General features: G+C 41.8%; 1 protein-coding gene and 1 long non-coding RNA gene across 2 annotated transcripts in view; both read right to left on the bottom strand.

Annotated features, from left to right (window-relative positions):
* LOC310847307 overlaps positions 1–18,800 on the bottom strand; it is an 86,281-nt gene that overhangs the window by 24,480 nt on the left and 43,001 nt on the right. The window lies entirely within an intron of this gene.
* Positions 2,943–16,943, bottom strand: LOC310847302 (chitinase-3-like protein 1). The gene is made up of 10 exons (XM_083744891.1): positions 16,725–16,943; positions 16,257–16,289; positions 14,691–14,889; positions 13,509–13,565; positions 11,502–11,652; positions 10,667–10,779; positions 8,867–8,990; positions 7,112–7,294; positions 5,322–5,438; positions 2,943–3,502 (listed from the first exon to the last, which is right to left on the bottom strand). Exons 1-10 carry the CDS (start codon positions 16,747–16,749, stop codon positions 3,344–3,346), a joined length of 1,161 nt encoding a protein of 386 aa, XP_083601017.1. The 5' UTR covers positions 16,750–16,943; the 3' UTR covers positions 2,943–3,343.

The following is an 18,800-nucleotide window of genomic DNA, read 5'->3' as shown; positions in this document are numbered from 1 at the left end:
TAGTGTTGCGTCTCATATTTTATTTGCTGGTCTCTAATTTGTAGCTAAGCTGATGCTGTGAAGGGTCATAGCTCAGAGGTAGAGCATCTGCTCTTCGTGCAGAAGGTCCCAAGTTCAATCCCAGTCAGGTTTGATCCTTGGCTGGAAGAGACTCCTATCTGAAATCCTGGAGGACCACTTCCAGTCAATACAGACAATATTGAGTCAAATGGGCCAATGGTGTGACTTAGTATAAGGCAACTTTCTGTGTTCTATTGCAGCACTTGAATAATGTCTTGCATCCCCTGCCATCAGAGGTTGCTTAAATAATGGGAGTTGTCAGAGAGAGGGCTAAAAAGGCTCCCTGAACGTCCTGCTCACAGCCATCTGCTGCCATTGTGTGCTCCCTCCCCACCCCAACTCATCCTTCTTCCTGCTGTTACTACACCCTTGTGCAAATTAATTGAAACAAACAATGAATGTAGTAGTTTCTTGTACAAAACTCACATAAACATGTACAAAACTCACATATATGTACATTAGTAATGGATATGACCTCTGCTATTTTTAAGCAGCATTTGAACATGGTTTGGCAAGGAGTCTACTAGTTTCGAACAGTCACTGTTGATTTTCAGATCCCTGTACCACACTTGAATCAGCGCCTGAATGAGATTCTCCATAGTCGGACAGTCTGCAGCACGGATGAGACTTTTGCATATATCCCACAAATTCTCAATGGGATTTATGTCTGGGGAATTCCCTGGCCAATCAAGTACCTGTATTTGCTGCTCTGTCATGAATTTCTTCACCACTTTCGATGTGTGGCAGGGGGCTAGGTCCTGCTGCAATATCCCAGTACTGTCAGGGTTATCTTTTCCAGCTCTGGATTAACTCTCAATAAATTGTGGTGAGTGCATCATTCCTTCCATTGGCTGCAGGCTTCTGACACCATAATGATCAACTGACTTTTTGTGTTTGAGTACAGGATTATGAGTAAGATAGAAAACATGCTTTGTTTCAATTAATTTGCACAAGGATGTATGTAGCCAATCAGATTTTTCTACGCACTTACATCGCTGAAATTGAATGAAGTCAGTTCAAAGTGAGTGCAATGCTTCCTGAATTACACTGCTTTCACTCTGAATGTACAAATGCTTGTACCGCTTTGAACCCCATAAAATTGCTAACATGGACCAATTTTGCAGAGTATTGGAGAGTTAGTCAGAAGCTAAACTACATGATTGCTGACTACATGCCTTGCAAATTGGGTCTACATTTCTGATTCAGGGCAAACCTAGCACATTTAAAATGCCTCAAAGCTGTATGCCATTGCTCATCATATGCTTGATTATCTTTGCTGGAAACAACATCTGTTGTAAACGTTGCTTCATAGGTGCTTCTTTCAGAATCTCACATTTTTAAAAAATGCTTTGAAGCTAACAACAGCAACAAAGGCCAAAGAAAGCTAAACAGCAACAACAACAAAAATCCCTTATACCTGGACTGCTGAAATAGCTAAATAAAATAAATACTTTAGCAAGGGACTGTTGCCAAAAACACCCAGCTGCAAAAAAAAATCTACCAGCCAGCTTTGAAAAATGCTTTCATTCTATACAATGCATATTGAAACAAGTCAATTAGCTTTTCTGATGGTCCTCAAACCAGGCTAGGGAATCTGTGATCCTCCAGATGTTGTTGACTTCCAGTTCACATCAGCCCCAGTCAGCATGTCCAGTGATTAGGGATGATGGGAGCTGCAATCCAGCAATATCCGCAAGACTACAGGCTTCCCATCTCTGCCTTGAAAGAAAGGGGCAAATGGAATTGACCAGGGCCTTTGAAGGAATCACACCTTAGAAAGCAAATGTAACATTAAGCATTTGTCCTTGGAATTCTCTTATAAAAACATTTACTGGGGGAAAATTAAGATAAGATATAATGTTGCTTAGGACCTTGGCAAGTTTTGGAAATTGCCCTAGTGCTGAAATAACCCCAACTTGTACAGAGGACATAAATATGATCTCAACTTAATAAGAATGGGATTGGACAAATAATAATGATAATTGCTTAAACCCTTAACAAACTTCTGGATACAGAACTGCACTTGACTGCAGTTGATTACTGAAGATAGCAACACATTCTCTCATCCAGATTACACACTTGGGAGAGAGGTTGCATGCACATCTTAAAGCACATCTAAAGCAACCCTGTCCCCAAGAATCCTGGGAAATATAAACTACAATTCCCAGGATTCTTTGGGATAAAATGTGCCTGAAATGTATGGTGTTGTCCTCTTGGTATGGTGTTATCCTTCTTGGTAACAAACATAGCACTGTGTGGCATGGTTGCAATGCTATGCACACTTACCTAAATGCAAATGTGGCTCATTTGCAATAGATTAAGGCTGCAGGAGTTTTGTGCAAATGATTTTGCTTGATTGTGTGGAAAGGACCTGAGAGACAATTTCAGCCTCCATGGGTGGCATTCAACTAGATTTTACTCAGAATAGATCCATTGAAATCAATAGATATGACTCAGGTTGCTTAATTTCAATGGATCTACTCTGAGTAAATACTAGTTGAATACCACCCTGTGTGTGCAAAATGCTTGTTTGTGAGTGTGGTTTTTTTTTTAATAAAAAAAACAATTACATTTACACATTGAACATATTTTAAACCAGATTAATGGCACAACTTTGATAGCTCAATTGGTTAGAGTGCCATGCTGATAATGCCAAGGTTGCAGGTTCAATCCCCATAAGGAATAGCTGCATATTCCTGCATTGCAAGGGGTTGGACCAGATCCTCAGGGCCCCTTCCAACTCTATGATTTTATGAATCTGTATGCCACACCTCCTCACCCAACACATCATTAGAAGACATACACGCACAAACACAATTTCCGAGATAACTATTTTGCAGGATAAGAAAAGAAAGCTTTCCCCGAAAAAAGACAGGAGAGTGTTTTATTGAATGTATTATTTATATATTTGGAAACCAATGCAAGCACCACCATTACAACGGTGAGTTCATTTTTAAGACAGCTAAGAACAGACTTAACCAGTAATGTCATAACCCTTGATCCAGGAACTTGGCAATAGTGATGAAAGACTGCAGAAGCACAGAGTGGGATGTGGAGAAACGATGTCTTCACTTCACAGCAGTACAGCAAATTAGGAAGTAACATTAACCAAGAAATAATAGAAAACTTGCTATGGCCGTCTACATTATAGCACTTTAACATGCATCTAACAACCAAATAAACTTCCTGACATTTCCCACATAGAAAATGGATCATCTGCATTCATGTCTAGAAGAAACAGATAAGCTCCAGCATGCCTTCACAGTTCTCCTGATATTCAAGATTATCCTTTTGCAAAAACTGGAGCTTTTTTATCCAGTTCTTTCTTAATAGCACCAATTAGTGGGTATTTTCCCTGGTTGCAGAAGGAACCCGAAAAATCATCCTGCTCAAGTGTCCAAACCATAATACCTCCCAACTGATTATCCTTCATGTATTGAACCTAAAGAAGATTAAAAAAGAAAGGGGAAAAAGAATTAAAAAACAAAAACAAATTCTATATCAAATGTAAAATTTTATGGAATTTTTTTGCATACCATACATGGATTTTGTCCACACATCATGGCACACCATACAACATGACTTACCATGCATGAACCAAACACGGTTGCTTTGTTCCTATCTTGCTAGCTTGGGTGAAAACAAATCACCCCCTTTCTTAACATTACATCCAAACCAGTCTGTAGTACTTTGTGTTCTCCATACACAAAGCAGAGAAGAAGAGAGCAACCCACAGCAAACCATTAATTATGGCTTACCATGGTGTACAACCTGGGCTGTGGAAGCGTCTTAGTCTACGCTGTGGTCCAGGTGTGTAAAACAGGCTACTGCTGTCATTTCCTCAATATAGACACATCTGTCTGTCAAACAGCTGGAAGGCCACCATACTTCACATGCACACATTTGACAAACATATCTTCCAGGATGGTACCAGCCACCTCTATAGGTCTTCTGTTAGGGCTGGATTTTCACATGGCAGTCAAATGCACATGCATTCACACTCACAGCACAGTGCATTAACACCATATTCATGCACATTGCACAACAAATTTCCATATGATCCCAAAGTGCACACATGTATTCTGGGACAGCTCATACATGTAAAGCAGCAAAGTGATATTCTGCTGGGATTTTTTTTATGGGCCTCTGTATTCTCTGATGTTGGCAGCCTGATAAAAGAATAGAATTGTGAGCAGACCTGCACATTGCTTAGCCGTATAGCAATCCAAGCTACAATCTCATACCTAACAGCCACACAGCTTTATACAATGGCTTGCCACCTCGTTTGAGTATCATTGCTCAGTGAAATAGAAAATTAGATTGAAACCAAGCCAATAGTCAAATCTTTGTAAAAACCTGTCCAGGCAGTCCCCCCCCCCCCTTATGCAGGAGTTACATTCCAGAGCCCTGTGTGCTTAAATGAAATCTCGTAAAGTGGAGAATTCCCTCTAAATACCCCCATACCAAAAATACTGTATTCAAAAATACCTACAACTAGAATTGAAACTCGGGGGCTGGCTGGAAGCTGGAAAAGCGGCTGCTGCTGCACTACTCCATATATCAGCTGCTAGGTGGGGAAGCTCAGCAGCCTAAACAAATCCCTGTTGTGCCTCCAGTCTGTTTGGGGCTTCCTCCTCCCTCACTGATATTCTCTTTGGGCTCTGGAAAGGGTACCCTTATGAACCGCAAGTGCTCTCCAGCTCTCTCCTGCCATTTCTGGGTTTGAATTGAATTAGTGAATTGTTACCGAATTGATTATACCTAAGTGTTTTCGAGGTTACCAGCATGAGTTTGACCAAACTGCGGGAGGCAGTGGAGGACAGAGGTGCCTGGCGTTCTCTGGTCCATGGGGTCACGAAGAGTCGGACACGACTAAACGACTAAACAACAACAACAACAACAACAACAACAACAACAACAACAACAACAACAAGTGGGGGACACCTGTACTGCCTGTCACAGTTTTTCTTTTATTCTGCTTCTTGCCACTTAATTTGCTAGTTCTTGCAGATATGGTCTGTGTAGGCAGCTGGGATCATCCAGCTCCTATCCTGATGTACATCTTTGATGGAAACAAGATTTGCCCTCTAAATAAAATTGAGTGGTGGCATCTTTCTGTACGACATTCAGGAGCTCAGCCACTGTGGCTTATTTTAAGAATAAGAGGACCTATCCTCACACAATTTCATAACTTTCCTTACCAATACCTGTAGATCATGCAACTTAATGGACAAAGGGAATAGACATTTGCCAGTACTTACCTTGATCTGAACACTTGTCACATCTTCATATCCAACCCATTGGTTCCCTTTATAGGAGTAGGGGACTTTTTGTTCCTGAATCCATTCCTTCTTGGCACCGGAATTAAAGCCACAGATCTGACAAGAATAAATCGAAAGTCATAAATATGAATGTTGATGTCAGCAGATTGTCTATTACTGCAGGACAGGACTGGCCACCATTTTGTCCTGACATCAACCTTTTGCCTGCCAATGATGGAGAGGTTTTTCACCGACAATGGAAGGTGCTGGTGACATATTGCTTGGGGAGTCTGATCTCATAGAAGTGGGTCTCTCCTCTAATAGGCCACTAGACCCTTTCCTTGTGTCAAGATCTCCACCTGCCAACCTGCTAGGACCTTCCCCCAGGTTAGTTCTCCAAGGTCCTCCCATTTATCCTCTGACTATTCTCTCCACAATGTTTCCACAGCACTCATGACGCTATAACAATATATATGTGAGCTATATGCAGTTATAAAAAGTAGGTGAAAGTTTGACCACAACACATGTTTTTGAAGAGAAAATCTGATATAGATTTATAGCTCTCCCCCATATCATTGCTTTGAGGTCCATAAAGGGATCCCACAGGTAGTGGTACAGTTTGGACACATCACTCCCCCACTTTCCCAATTCTTGCCAGTTAAATTTGATTTTAGGGCAAATGCTTCATTTCAGATTGAGGACTTTAGCTTTCCCATTGCTTTGGGACTGGAAGTGCATACCCTCCAACAGTGCTTTTTTGTGGGGGTACACATATCCCTAAACATTTTGTGAATCTAAGTTTGGCCTCGTTGAGGCCAAATATGAGTAGGGAAATTTCAATATGAGTAGGGAAATGAGAATACCCCTAAATATTTTTTTAAAGAAAAAAACCACTGCCCTCCAACATTCCTCATGAAAATAAGAACATTGCTCCCCCCCCACCAATTGACTCTCCTTGACCCCTCTCTTTGGTCCTGCCCCCACGGAGCATTTCCTATCAGAAGAGTGGTGAGTGCCACCACCACAATACCGACAGGACACAGCATACATTCTAACATGCTGAGAAAACCCCTTATTCATTTTTTATTTTGCTTTGGTAGATTTAAAAAGAAAAACACACACCAATAAATAAATTTTAGAAAGGGTCAAGATTAAACGTGGGCGCACAAAGCTTAAATAAATCCAGACTCTTTGCTCTCTGCTCCGCTTCCACTTTTTTCCTGCCCAGGGCGGCCCTGTGCTCTGCCTGCTCCTCAGAGCCAGCACATCATGTGGGCCTGGGCCTCGGCAGCTTCTCCTCCTCACCTGCTATCCAGCAGCTGCTATGAGCTGCCCAAGGGAGGAGGTAGGCAGTGGCGGCCATGGAGAGGCCATGGAGAGGCAACGGGATGCTCCCTCGTTGCCACTGTGGCTCAGGACCAGTGCTAGCTCCTCCTCGAGCTCAGCAGTGGCAGCACTGGTGGGGAAAATAGGGACATTCTGGGATCAAATCAGAAGCTAGGATGACATAGTGGTGTGTGCATTCTCTCTCTCTCTCTCTCTCTCTCTCTCTCTCTCTCTCTCTCTCTCCACACCACACCCCCCATGTGATGTCTGGGTTGTCTATGAAGCCATACATATCTAATTATGTACCATTTCTAAGACAGAGCATGAGATAACTTTGTGTTAAATTTCTCCTGCCTTCTTCCCATCCTAATTCTTATTTGAATCCATTTCCTTGAGATTGATGAGACAGAAGGGAATTGGAGTTTCTATAGGCTAAATGGGAATTTAAATGAAATCCTCCCTACCTCATAATAGGCCAGTACCCCCGCTTCTTTTGTGAAAGGACCTAGTGTCCCAGCACCAGATACTGGGGCTTCAACTCCAGTCAGCTTGGTAGAAAGGGTATAAGACCGGCCATAAGTGGGGATTCCCATGATGATCTTCTCAGCTGGGGCACCTATGCTGCGTAGATACTTCACAGCGTAGTCCTGAAGAAGGAAGAGTAGACTAGTTACTGCATACATTAGGTAGGAAACTGAATGTTATTTCTAAACTTCTTTATTTATTATTTCAATTTCTATCCCAGCCTTCATTCATGGTCCCAACATGGTTAACAACATAAGACACCATTAAAACAATTAACAATTCAGATAAAATATACAAAATGACAATACGTCCTGCTCATACCCAGACCCATGATGAGGACAATTGACTTGAATATTATTTATTTATCAGCAAAGCACTCGGTTATGCCAGCTCCTAAATTGCAAGGGATATACACACCACTCCCCGCTAACTAGCTCTCTAGGCAATCTATCTCTGTAGACCTGTGTTCCATCTTGGACATTTGAGCAACAACATAGCCACGCCTCTTCCTGATTTCTTAAATGCCCTTGTCTGACATGGCCAACACAAGCACCCAATAGCTCCTCCTCAGTGACAGCTCCAGCTTCTCCTGTCACTTCAAGTCCCTCCTTGTGTATGGAGACAGTGGTGGGGAAGGATGGAGGCGATTCCAAAGGCACCACTCTCTCTGGACCCACCACAGGCTCTTCAGCTTCCAATACCTCCTCCAGCTCCCCACACATCACCGACCCCTTCCCCTAGATCTTCCTCCTCCCCGCTTGCCTCCTCTGCCTACACATTCTCTCAGCCCTCATGCTCCTGCCCATCCCTGACCCAAAATGCAGCACCATGATCAGTTTCTATGTGACCCAGTAAAGTATTCCCAGCAAATGCTTGGCTGAAGAAGTGTGTTTTTAGCTGCTGCTGAAAAGGAAGCATTGATGGCACCAACCACACTTGGAGGGAGAACCAAAGTGTTATCACAGAACAGGCCCTATCTTAAACTTCACCAATTGACAGGGTAAGAAGGACCTGACTGAACCACTCAAGATTCTAGCAGCTGTGTTTCCCCTTAGCTGGAGCTTCCAAACTATCTTCAAGGGTAGCCCCATGACGACCGTATTACAGTAATCTACCAAGAGGTTACCAGAGCATAGATCACTGTGTCAGGGCTCTTATGATCCAGAAATGACCATAGCTTACCAGACATAGCTGGAAAAGGACACTTTGAGCCACTGATGTCATTTAGACCTCCAAAGACAATGCTGGATCAAGGAGTACTCCTTAAGCTATGAAATGTTGCCTTCAAGTGAGGTTCTCCCCATGCTGAACAGGTCACCTTTCTACTTCCTAGACTTGCCTGTTCAGACATGTTGCAGATCTGTTGCTCAATGCTATTATCTATGGGTTGCATTTGCCTTGGAAAAATGCAGGATCCTGAATACTAGGCTGTTTTAATACCAGACTGTTTTATTTGGAAAATCTGTCCCCTATCCATCTGCTTGAGTTAATCTATCTTGTGCCAGTTATGAAATCAATGGATGGAGGGGGCAAAGTAAACAGAGCTTTACCACTGATATTTGATTCAGAACCTTGTCCACCAGGCTAGCTTTACTATTGCTACAGTAAAGAAAACATGTGGCTTTTTTTAAATAAAAAAGCTTATGGAAAAGCCCTTTGAAATATTTAACAAAGTCCTTGGACTGACAACTTACAACGTTGTAGTAGGATGCAGATCCACTGTCAGCTGTGCTCTTCTGAAGGGGGCTTAAATGGCCTGTGAAACTTTCCCAGGCACCGTGAAAATCAAAGGTCATGAAGTTAATGAAATCAACATATCTAGAGAAAGAAGAACAAATGGTTACTCGAGACCCTTGGGGAATAACTACAGTTATCTTCAGTTTCTGTTAGGTTTAATAAATGTCATCCACACTAGCCTTCCAGAATGTGGGTGTGTTGCACTGCGCTTCTTGGCAACTCTCCAAAGCTGTTGCCATAAGCAGCGGACACTTGTTTTTTAAGATAAAATTCAGGCTTAATTAGCAGGCATGCTCTGAACTAGGGAAGATAAAGTACTCTGCTAACTGATTCAGCCACTGGGTGCCAAGGATTCGACCTGGAGAAGGACTTTTGTTGCAACTATCGGTATGTTGGGGAGGTGAACTTCCATTACTTCCTTTTGATATATATATATATATATTTATATATAAATTTTTATTAAGTTTTTCTTTAACAAATAATTTTGACAACCATGTTTACCAATTTACAGTTTTTGAACTTCCACCAGTACCTCCTTCAATCATCCATTTTTCATATCTTTACACATTTTCTATGTAGTATTGCCAATTTGATAATAGCCTTCCATCTCAGTTTCTTTCTTACAATATACCTTGGTTTATCACAAAGCCTCTTTAAAACCCACTAGCATTGTCTGTTCATCACATACAGTTTTCAGATATTCCGTAAACTTTCCCCAGTCCTCAATGAATTTGTGATCTTTCTGATATTTAATTTTTCCAGTCATTTTATCCAATTCTGCATAATCCATAAGTTTCATTCTCCACTCAGTCAAGGTCGGTAGTTCCTCTTGTTTCCATTTTTGGGCCATTAGTATTCTTGCCGACCTTTTGATATATTTTGCATTTGCTAGTTTTCTTGGCAAATCTCCCCCGAAGTACGGTTTGAAATAAGCAAGCAGGACTGAAAGAGTATCTTGCTATCATTATTGTTATGGTTTAACTACAAAATTGACTGTGTGAAATTTGGACTATGATTTTGGCAAAGACCTTTAATTGAATGATAAAAAGAATTTACGATGGGAGCTGCGGTGTTTTTTATGGGAACATCAAGTCATTAGCAGCTGAAAAAAGATTACAGGAGGGAATTTTAGATATCTGCCCGGCGCTAATGGCGAAGAGGCAAATCTCCTCCGGTCTTGGCAGTGACACAGTAAGAAATGCAGAAAGTGAAAGTGGATGAGAATGTTGGATTACAGGACAATATTTCACACATAATTACAAAGGACTAATCCGCTTGTCTAAACAAACTCAGAGGATGTTAAAAATAAACAAAGGATCAACATTTGGAAATGTTTATTGGGATTATCTGACTAATTAAGGAATGCAGTAACAACATTAGATCATCACTCCCTGAACTTCAGAGCATGGGAAGTCACCCAAAGATTTATAATTTGGCATGATTATTTGGCTGTTTTGTTGTATTATAATTTGAAATGTTTTATGTGGTTTTTGCTGGATTGTTAAATTGGAAAACTTAATAAATATTATTTATGAAAGTAAATTACTGTTATTTATTAAATTTGTATACCACACTTCTCAGAGTACACAAAGAAAGTTGTGCAAATAAGTCTTAAATCATCATTATAGCATCTGTTTGCTTGCCTGAACCATTTAAACTGGAACTAAAGAAATGCACTGCTTGCTCACTGTAATTGCCCCACCCAGTTTGCTGTTCATTCTGTTTAATGTAGATTCTTTTTTAAAAAAAGTACTTACTCTGAGATTGTCTGAATATCATAACCTTTGTCAATGGCTTCCCTTCCAGCGGGTATTGCAACACTCAGTAAGAGTCTTTTCTGACCCCGCCTCCGAAATGCTACAGACAGATCCTAATGGGCAATGCAGAGGATTAATGCAGCTACTACTACTATGAATCTTACCCCTCCTTCACCATAACATCCCAGGGCCATTTTGTTATTGTAACTTGCCCTGGGATGTTATGGTGAATAAGGGGTAAGAAATAGAGCGGTACAACTTAAAACAGAATAACCAACCATTCACACCCCCACCCCAATCAGGTTAATTCCTAGTTTTCAAGTAGGTCACAAAAATAAATTTTGCCTGTCAAAAGCAAAGAGGTGCCTTTTCAGCTGAATAATGATGCTGTTAGATTGACTTGTGTAGGGAGGGAGTTTTACAATTGGGGGCTACCACAGAGAAGTCTCTCTCCTGGTCTGCCACTCCTCAGACATCTGAGGAGTTATCCACAGTTATCTTTTATCCCACATTTTCAAGGCACCAATCTACATTTTCCCATTATGTATCCAAGTGCTTTTCCCCCTTTGCCCCACATCTTTCCCCAGAAAAACCTGATCTTTACAGCTGAATTGAAGCAAATGGCTTTTCATTTTTTCTGTAGATTGCTGTTTGTGCCAATTCAGTGGTAAAAGAGCGAGGTTTTGCAGAGAAAGTGGTGGAGCAAAAACAAAACAAAGACATAGTCAAAACAGAAATCATAAGTTATTATTTGTGATTCCTTCCCATCACTGTCTTTTGAATCAATTTCTTTGTTAAATGTATTTGCATAAGGATGATTTGTATTTTGCTTTACCTTAACCAGGTTAGTCAAACGGCTTTTATCAGACAGCTCTGCTAAGGGCCAAGCAAGATCAAAGCCATCAAAGTTATTTGTCCGAAGCAACTGCAACACAGACATCACAAATTCTGAGCGTGTGGCAGGAGATGCAGTTATTCTTCTAAAGCTATTACAGACAGGAGACAAAAACGTAGAGGGATTCTTGATTACTTTGTATTTTTCATAGAAATAAAATGAAGCCATTATTATTATTTTTTACAGTAGATGATTGAAGTATTTCACAATAACTGGAAAAAAGTTTCCATGGGCAGAGAAGTATTCACACTGAAAGTATCACACCCTCCAATAGAAAACTCAGTACACCATGCCAACAGAAATGGACCACTGGAAAACAAAAGGGAGCCAACAGAAGGGTTGGAAAAACTTGTTGATGACCAGGGCCATCTTTACCCAGTGGTGCAAGGGGTGCGGGGCACCTGGGCGCTGAATTTTGGGGTGTGTGTGTGTGTGCCAAATGTATACCTACTGTATACCGGTCCCTCTCGATCGGCGACAGTGAAAAGCAATGGAACTGTCAGGTGGCTGTTGCAGTTTGAGAGTAACCAGGCAGGACTCCGACCTGTGTTTTACAGGCTTTATTTTGGTGCACACTATTTACAGTGAAGAGCCCCAAAGCTCATGTCTGGCTCAATCGCTAGCAGAATCCAGGAGTGGTCTTTTTATGGACCTCCCCCAACATAAGAGTTTCGTTACCCCCAACCGTCTCCGTCCCTCTCTGCGCCTCAGACTACTGTGCAGGATGGATGGTGGCAAGGGCATGTTTTCCTCCTGTCCAGCTTGCCCAGGTGTGGTGTTAAGGCTCGTACCAGCATCCTCTGGTCCTTGCACCTCTTCCCCACTGGAGGTGGGGCTTTCCTCCTCCCCAGAAGAGGAACTGCTTCACAAGATTTTCGGAGGCTCCCTGTAACACAACTGCCCTTCTATTTCTTGCCTCTGAGCCAATGGCAGTTCCCTGACAGGAGCGAAAGTCCCCCCCCCCACCATTGCTCTGCTACTCCATAGCATCAAATATCACCAGCGAGTCAGGAAACAAAAGCAATTTATTCCGCTGCGTCATTGTTGCAGGTGAGCGATTCCCCCCCTTAAAAAAGGAAAAAAGGTCAGCAACTTTGGCTTCCCCCCCAAAAAAGCTCAATAAAAATTAATTTGGGGTGCTGGGAGGATCTTTGCACCCTGGCAGTGCATATGCTAAAGACAGCCCTGGTGATGACTATAGAAAAATAAGAAAGCAAATTGGGAAGGTGAATTGGCCTGTGTTGGTCCTTTTACAGCTCACAGTATATATTGGAGGGCTTGACTGGCTGGAGCACTGGAAAGCAGCACTCTTGTTAAAGGAAGAAGGTACACATTTTGTTGCAGGTCCCACTTGCTGAGATGAATTGTAATCTAAAATCCAAGAGAAGAATGGTTCACTGTGCAACTTTATACACCAGGGTTTGCCCATGCTCACCCTCCCACTGGAGGTGTCAAGAAGCATTAGGCTGTCTCACAGTTAGACAGGGAGAAATGTGGAAATAGTCAGGCTCTGACCATCACCACACATGTTCAGAGAGAGAGAGTTTACAGCAAGGTGTCAACCCCACTTCTGGGAAGTATACTTGCTATACTGAAAGGACAGGCCACTTTGGAAGACAAACCTTGGGCTTTTTTTCACTTACGATTTTTACTGGCATAAGCAAAAATTAAGTTCAGTGGTACCTCAGAAGTTGAACGGAATCCATTCCGAAAGTCTGTTCAACTTCCAAAATGTTTTGAAACCAAGGCATGGCTTCCGATTGGCTGCAGGAAGCTCCTGCAGCCAATCGGAAGCCGCAGAAGTCGTGTCCAATGTTTGGGTTCCAAAGAACGTTTGCAAACCAGAACACTCACTTCTGGGTTTGCGGCATTCGGGATCCAAAACGTTCAACTTGTAAGGCATTCGGGATCCAAGGTACGACTGTAAACAGATAGCTCTAGACTTACGGTTCAGGTCCCATGAGAGCTCCACCAACAGAGAGAAGGGTCTTCAAGTTGCGATTTCTAAAGAAGAAAAGAATGAATAAAATAAAGAGTATTAGGATAGTTTTAAAAAATGATTTCAGCAAAGCAGAAGTCAACTTTTTTTATAGCACAGAACATAATCCAGAGTGTTACATGTGCACAGTTAATTAATTTTCTCTGGATTGTGCAGAAGGGGAGGGGAGACTGGCAGTAGGCCAAGCATTCTGAGTAATAGGCTGTATGGAATAATCAGAGCATTTGATACACTTGGAAGTAGCATAGTTTTCACCATCCCTCATTTAGTGCTACCAAAGCAGTGATGAGTACTTTAAATAATTGTTTCAGCTGATGAACAGCTGGAGAGGTTAGAGTAAAGTTGTGTCCCTTGATACACTCCTCTTCTGCTCAGAAACAACCTGCCAGAGACTGCTTCAAGGCTTTTACTTTAAAAAAGTTTGAGAAAGAATAATACAACTCAACACAATGTGATATTTGAACCCCAAATACCCATCAACCTGTGAAGTTAGTTAAGTAAATGAGGCCTCTCCTTTCACAGTGGTTTAATTATCAGCATTATTGATTCCATTGCTGGTGGAAAGAGCAGTGACTTGCACTGAGGAAACAGTCAAGGCACTTGCTGTCTTGCAAGAGATAGAATCTGGGGGTGCACACTGCATGCTACATAACACTTGGGTTTTACCCTTCTGAAAACAGTGAACACTAGCTACTGCTGGGGAGGCAACTAGGACTGGAATCATGGTGGATATGATATAACCTCCCTGCCATGGTTATACCAAGAACTGTCCCAAAGCATTCATTTTTGAAGATGAAAGTTTCCATTGGCTCCAATGAGAGCTTCATTTTAGATACAAAATCGGGGGCTAATTATCACTGGGACCATGGTGGAGGGGAAGGGTTAAACAAGCCATGTCCAAGCACACACCATGTTTCTGATCACCATTCCCGGTGACTATTTATTATTGTAAAACATACATATGAGGTTAAGTTACATCTTCATATGTAGTTTGACCCAAGGCCCACTCACTCCCTGCAAGAAAATTCCCAGCTAGGCTCAGCGTGGGCTGTGTCAACAATAGAGGATGCTGTGGAGGTAGGGTCCCCTTTGTGTTTCATGTTTTGTATGTGCCTTCTTATGTTACCCACCTTTTAAGCTGATTGAGAGTCCCATACGTAGTGGCATCATTCCATTCACCGGGCTCAAGCTGGTTGCCACTTATTTTGGCGAAAGCATAAATGATGTGGGTGCAGAGATTTGGATCAATCTGATCAGCGACAAAACGCCCTGAAGTTTCCCGGTACTGGGACCAGCTGGTGAAATAGCAAACCAGCTTAGAGGCAGAAACTGTTAAGATAATTAGGAGAGGTAATTAGGTTAAGATAATTAGGAGAGATAATTTTTTTAAAAAGAGTTCGTTCCCTTCCAGGTAGAGATGTAAGAAAGCATCGCTTTCCGCTGCCACCTGTGTCCATTGGATGCAGTGCTCCTTCCATCCCTCTGTTCTTCGGCTTCTTCTGACAAAACTTACATTATTTGTCTTGCTGTCCACTGTGGTGGAATTTCACATCATTAATTACATTGTCATTGTTTTGATCCATACCATTCAACTCAATGCAAAGGCAGTGCAATACAAACTGGGGTGGGGAGTAATCAATTATGTATGTATTGTTTGCAGACTGAAGACAACAGTGAATACTGATTCTTTTCACTAGATCAATTCTGTTCTGGGCATGGGATGAATAAGCAAACACCAGCAATTTCCACTGGCATTTCTACCAGAATTCTCCAACAGCCATACTTCAAAATGACCTTTTCATTCACCCTGACAGTGGTGGACATTAGGTTCTCAAATGTCAGCAGCACCCTGTGTGACACTAAAATTCAGTGCCCCCCGCCTCTCACTCTCCATTCTACAGCATTGTTGTGGCACCTCCTGCAGTGCCACTGCCCTGGTCACATCACCCCAAAACCGCCTCTGATCCTGATTCGTTTGCATAAAGTTTGTGGGGAGGTTAGAGGATGTCAGCTCTTCCCTGAGCATACATACTGATTTGTTTGCAGGGATATTATATGATGTTCCATAAAGCAATTGTTCTCTTACAATCTTCGGGGAATTTCCCTTTCATGGAGAGTCCATTTTTGAAGTGAAGTCAGTGCACCAAACCAACTTTAATTGTGAAACTTGCATTTGTCTGTATGCGCTTGAATTCCACCCATAATTAATGACAGCCTGGACACACCCTTAGTCAAATAATATGTAGGAACCTGCCACAAAAGGGCAAAATGCAGGACCTCCAATTGCTTGGGCAGTTGGTACATATGTAGACTCACTTCACACAGCCTGCATCTATATCAGGAGTAGGGCTTACAGATGTGCTCCTTCCTTCCTAACCTCTCCCTGCCCCACTCTGGGTTGAAGGCAAGGACAGGAATTCTATCTCCATTTAGTAATTTTGCACACATCCCAAATAAAACACTGATTCCGACCCTTCCCGGGGAGGGGGAAAGTGTTGGGCCACTTTCAGACATCCTGGGATACCTGTTCAGTGGCCAAAGCCCCATCATGGAGAGCTTCCCTCATTACCAACCCTTGTAGAATGATTGAAATGAGGGAATGTGAGCATATTAGAACCCTAGTAGAGACTGACACAAGGAATTTCCAACCCCAGAGTGATTTCCGAAAGCCAAGAAAAGAGGAAAAAATAACTTACCAGACTGCAGAAAGATCAGCGCAGTGATGCTTACTGCAAAAAGTCAAGAGGAGAAAATCATGTTATGACAAGACCAGACCTGCTATAAATACCATATTATCACTACCTTTTTCAAATTCTTGAATGTTCAAAGTCATGCACTTTGATTAATAAAACTACTCAAGTCAATGAGCATGATTACCCTAGGCAGAGAGGGATTTCAAACTTGCTTAGATGGTTAGCTACATGGGATTTCCCCACACAGGGATACGGGCTTTTCTGTATTGCCCATGAAATTTTAAAAGGTACATAACCATAAACATTCAAAATAGTATTCAGTTACCCTCTCCATAACTTGTACCCAATTAGCAACATCAACAACATGCAATCAGTCACTGTTGTCCTGCCAAAGCAAATCCTTGGAACTCCAGCTGGAGAAAGCCCAGGATAGTCTCCAATCCTAACCTTCAATCACATTGCCAAACTCACCAGCCCACATGGAAGCCTGACCCATCCTGGCTGCTGTACCACAATGACAACGTTGCTTTCTTTACAATTGTGCTTCCACACCGCTGATCCCAACCTTTTAAAAATAAAATTAGAAGAGGAAGTGAAGGCATGTAACAAGTGTGTGGCTTTCACACACTTGAGTGAAAATGTCCTCATTTCTGTTCCTGGAATGATTGTGCAATTGTCTAGCCAGGAAGTGTTGCAATCAGGACTGTGGAATTTTTATTTTTCACAGCATGCTGGTTGAAGCTGACATAAGGGGAAAACCAAACCAAACAAGTTTAATATCCTTTCCTATGTGTTCCAGATTACTTGATTAGCACATTTTAAATCTTGGTACGGGACCAGGTTTATCCAAAATACTTCGGCCCTGTTCACTTGTTACAGTTCACATGTTCAGTCAATGCATGGGTGGAAGGTGGACTGTGCCAGCTAGTCCCACTGCTACCACTTGCTTGACTAACCATGCCAAACCTGGCCTTTGCCTCTGCCCACTAGCACCCAGCATAGGAGGAGTCCCACTACTATTTGCCTGGCTGTCTTGTCCTCTGGTGGTTTCCTTGATGGGGCATCACCAGCTTTTGTCCCCTGTTAGGGGACCATCCAGCTAACTCTCCTGAGCTGGCTTGGCTTGTTAGTATAACTAAATCCAGGGGATTCTCTGTTTGGCAATGTTTAACCAAACCATTATTCAATCAAACTTTTACTAAATCCAGGCACAAACCCATAACATCATGGAGTTCAAGAAGGACAAAGCTGGTGGGGGGGGGAGTGCAGTGGCAGGGGTGTCTCTAGGTGTAAGAAGAACCCAGACTTGCATGGATTGAACATTTGAGCACTAATAAGTGAACTGGGGCTATAGATACACATTGATTTATAGAGCATTCAGATAGCGGTTTCCGGTGCTGATCAGCTTAACACACCAAAAGCACTGATCAGGTACACTTGGATCTCATCACAAAAAAGAGCACACCAAATTGTTTTGAAGACTATCCTCCATTTTTGTTTGCTGTGATGTGTGAGCTAGGCATGTACTGTATATATGACCAACCTGTGCTGTTGTCATTCCTGGTATTCATAGCAGAACTGTACAGTAGTCTGGCAATATGGTACAACAATTACTTCCTAAAATGTATTTGCAGGTGTATGATGGGATCAAAGTATTAATTAGGGGCCCTTTTTATGACAGGATAAATAAGTTATTTTTTATAGGAATGATATTATATTGTTTTGATTGAATTGTTTTGATTGATTGAATTTGATTGAATTGTTTTGATTGAATATTGTTTTGATTGAATTGTTTTGATTGACCTTAATAGCAGGCCATATGATCGATTAATAGATAGATGATAGAGTATTGCCAGATATATCTTTGAAGAACCCAGCAATCTAATAAGCTGATGGGAAATGGAGCCCAACAACAGCTGGAAAGGTTATAAACCTTCCTTCTCATAGATCTAATCTAGCCACCAAGAGATGTAAGGGAAGAGAATCAAATGTTGTGAAAGGAAGGAAATTTGTGTATTGAACTGTGTTTTCTCTCATTTTACTCTTTTCCCTTTAAGTGACTTGCAAGTACTGTAGAGATTTTCAGAGAGAAGCTGCCCTGCTGGGTAATTAATCACTTTCCTACTTTTGCAAATTCATGTACCATTGTGATGAACAGTTGGTATGAGAGTCTACATTTCATTGTTTTTTGACGCAGAATCTAGCCTAGTGTGAAAGCTCTTTGCAGAAGCGAAAGTGATATAGCAAATGTTGTTCCTAATTCATACACAGCTTTCTAAGACTCTGTAACTAATTCAGCGAATATTAGCAGCAATTGAGGATTATTTTTTTTAGGTCAGAACATTTAAGATGAACTCAGCTTAAAAAGTGAGTCAGTATTGGTCCTATATACATATTTAGGGATCATTTTGAATGAAACTGATTTGACCTATGATGTAGTTGCAGATGAAGTAATTGTAGTTTCAACATCAGACAAGGGGAATACAGGGCCTAATAATCACTCCATGCTGGATAAATACAACCAGAAAACCAATGATGTTAGTTATG

This window comes from Podarcis gaigeae, assembly GCF_964106915.1.
Source record: "Podarcis gaigeae genome assembly, chromosome: 6".
NCBI lineage: Eukaryota > Metazoa > Chordata > Lepidosauria > Squamata > Lacertidae > Podarcis > Podarcis gaigeae.
This window is presented reverse-complemented; position numbering and strand designations above follow the sequence as displayed.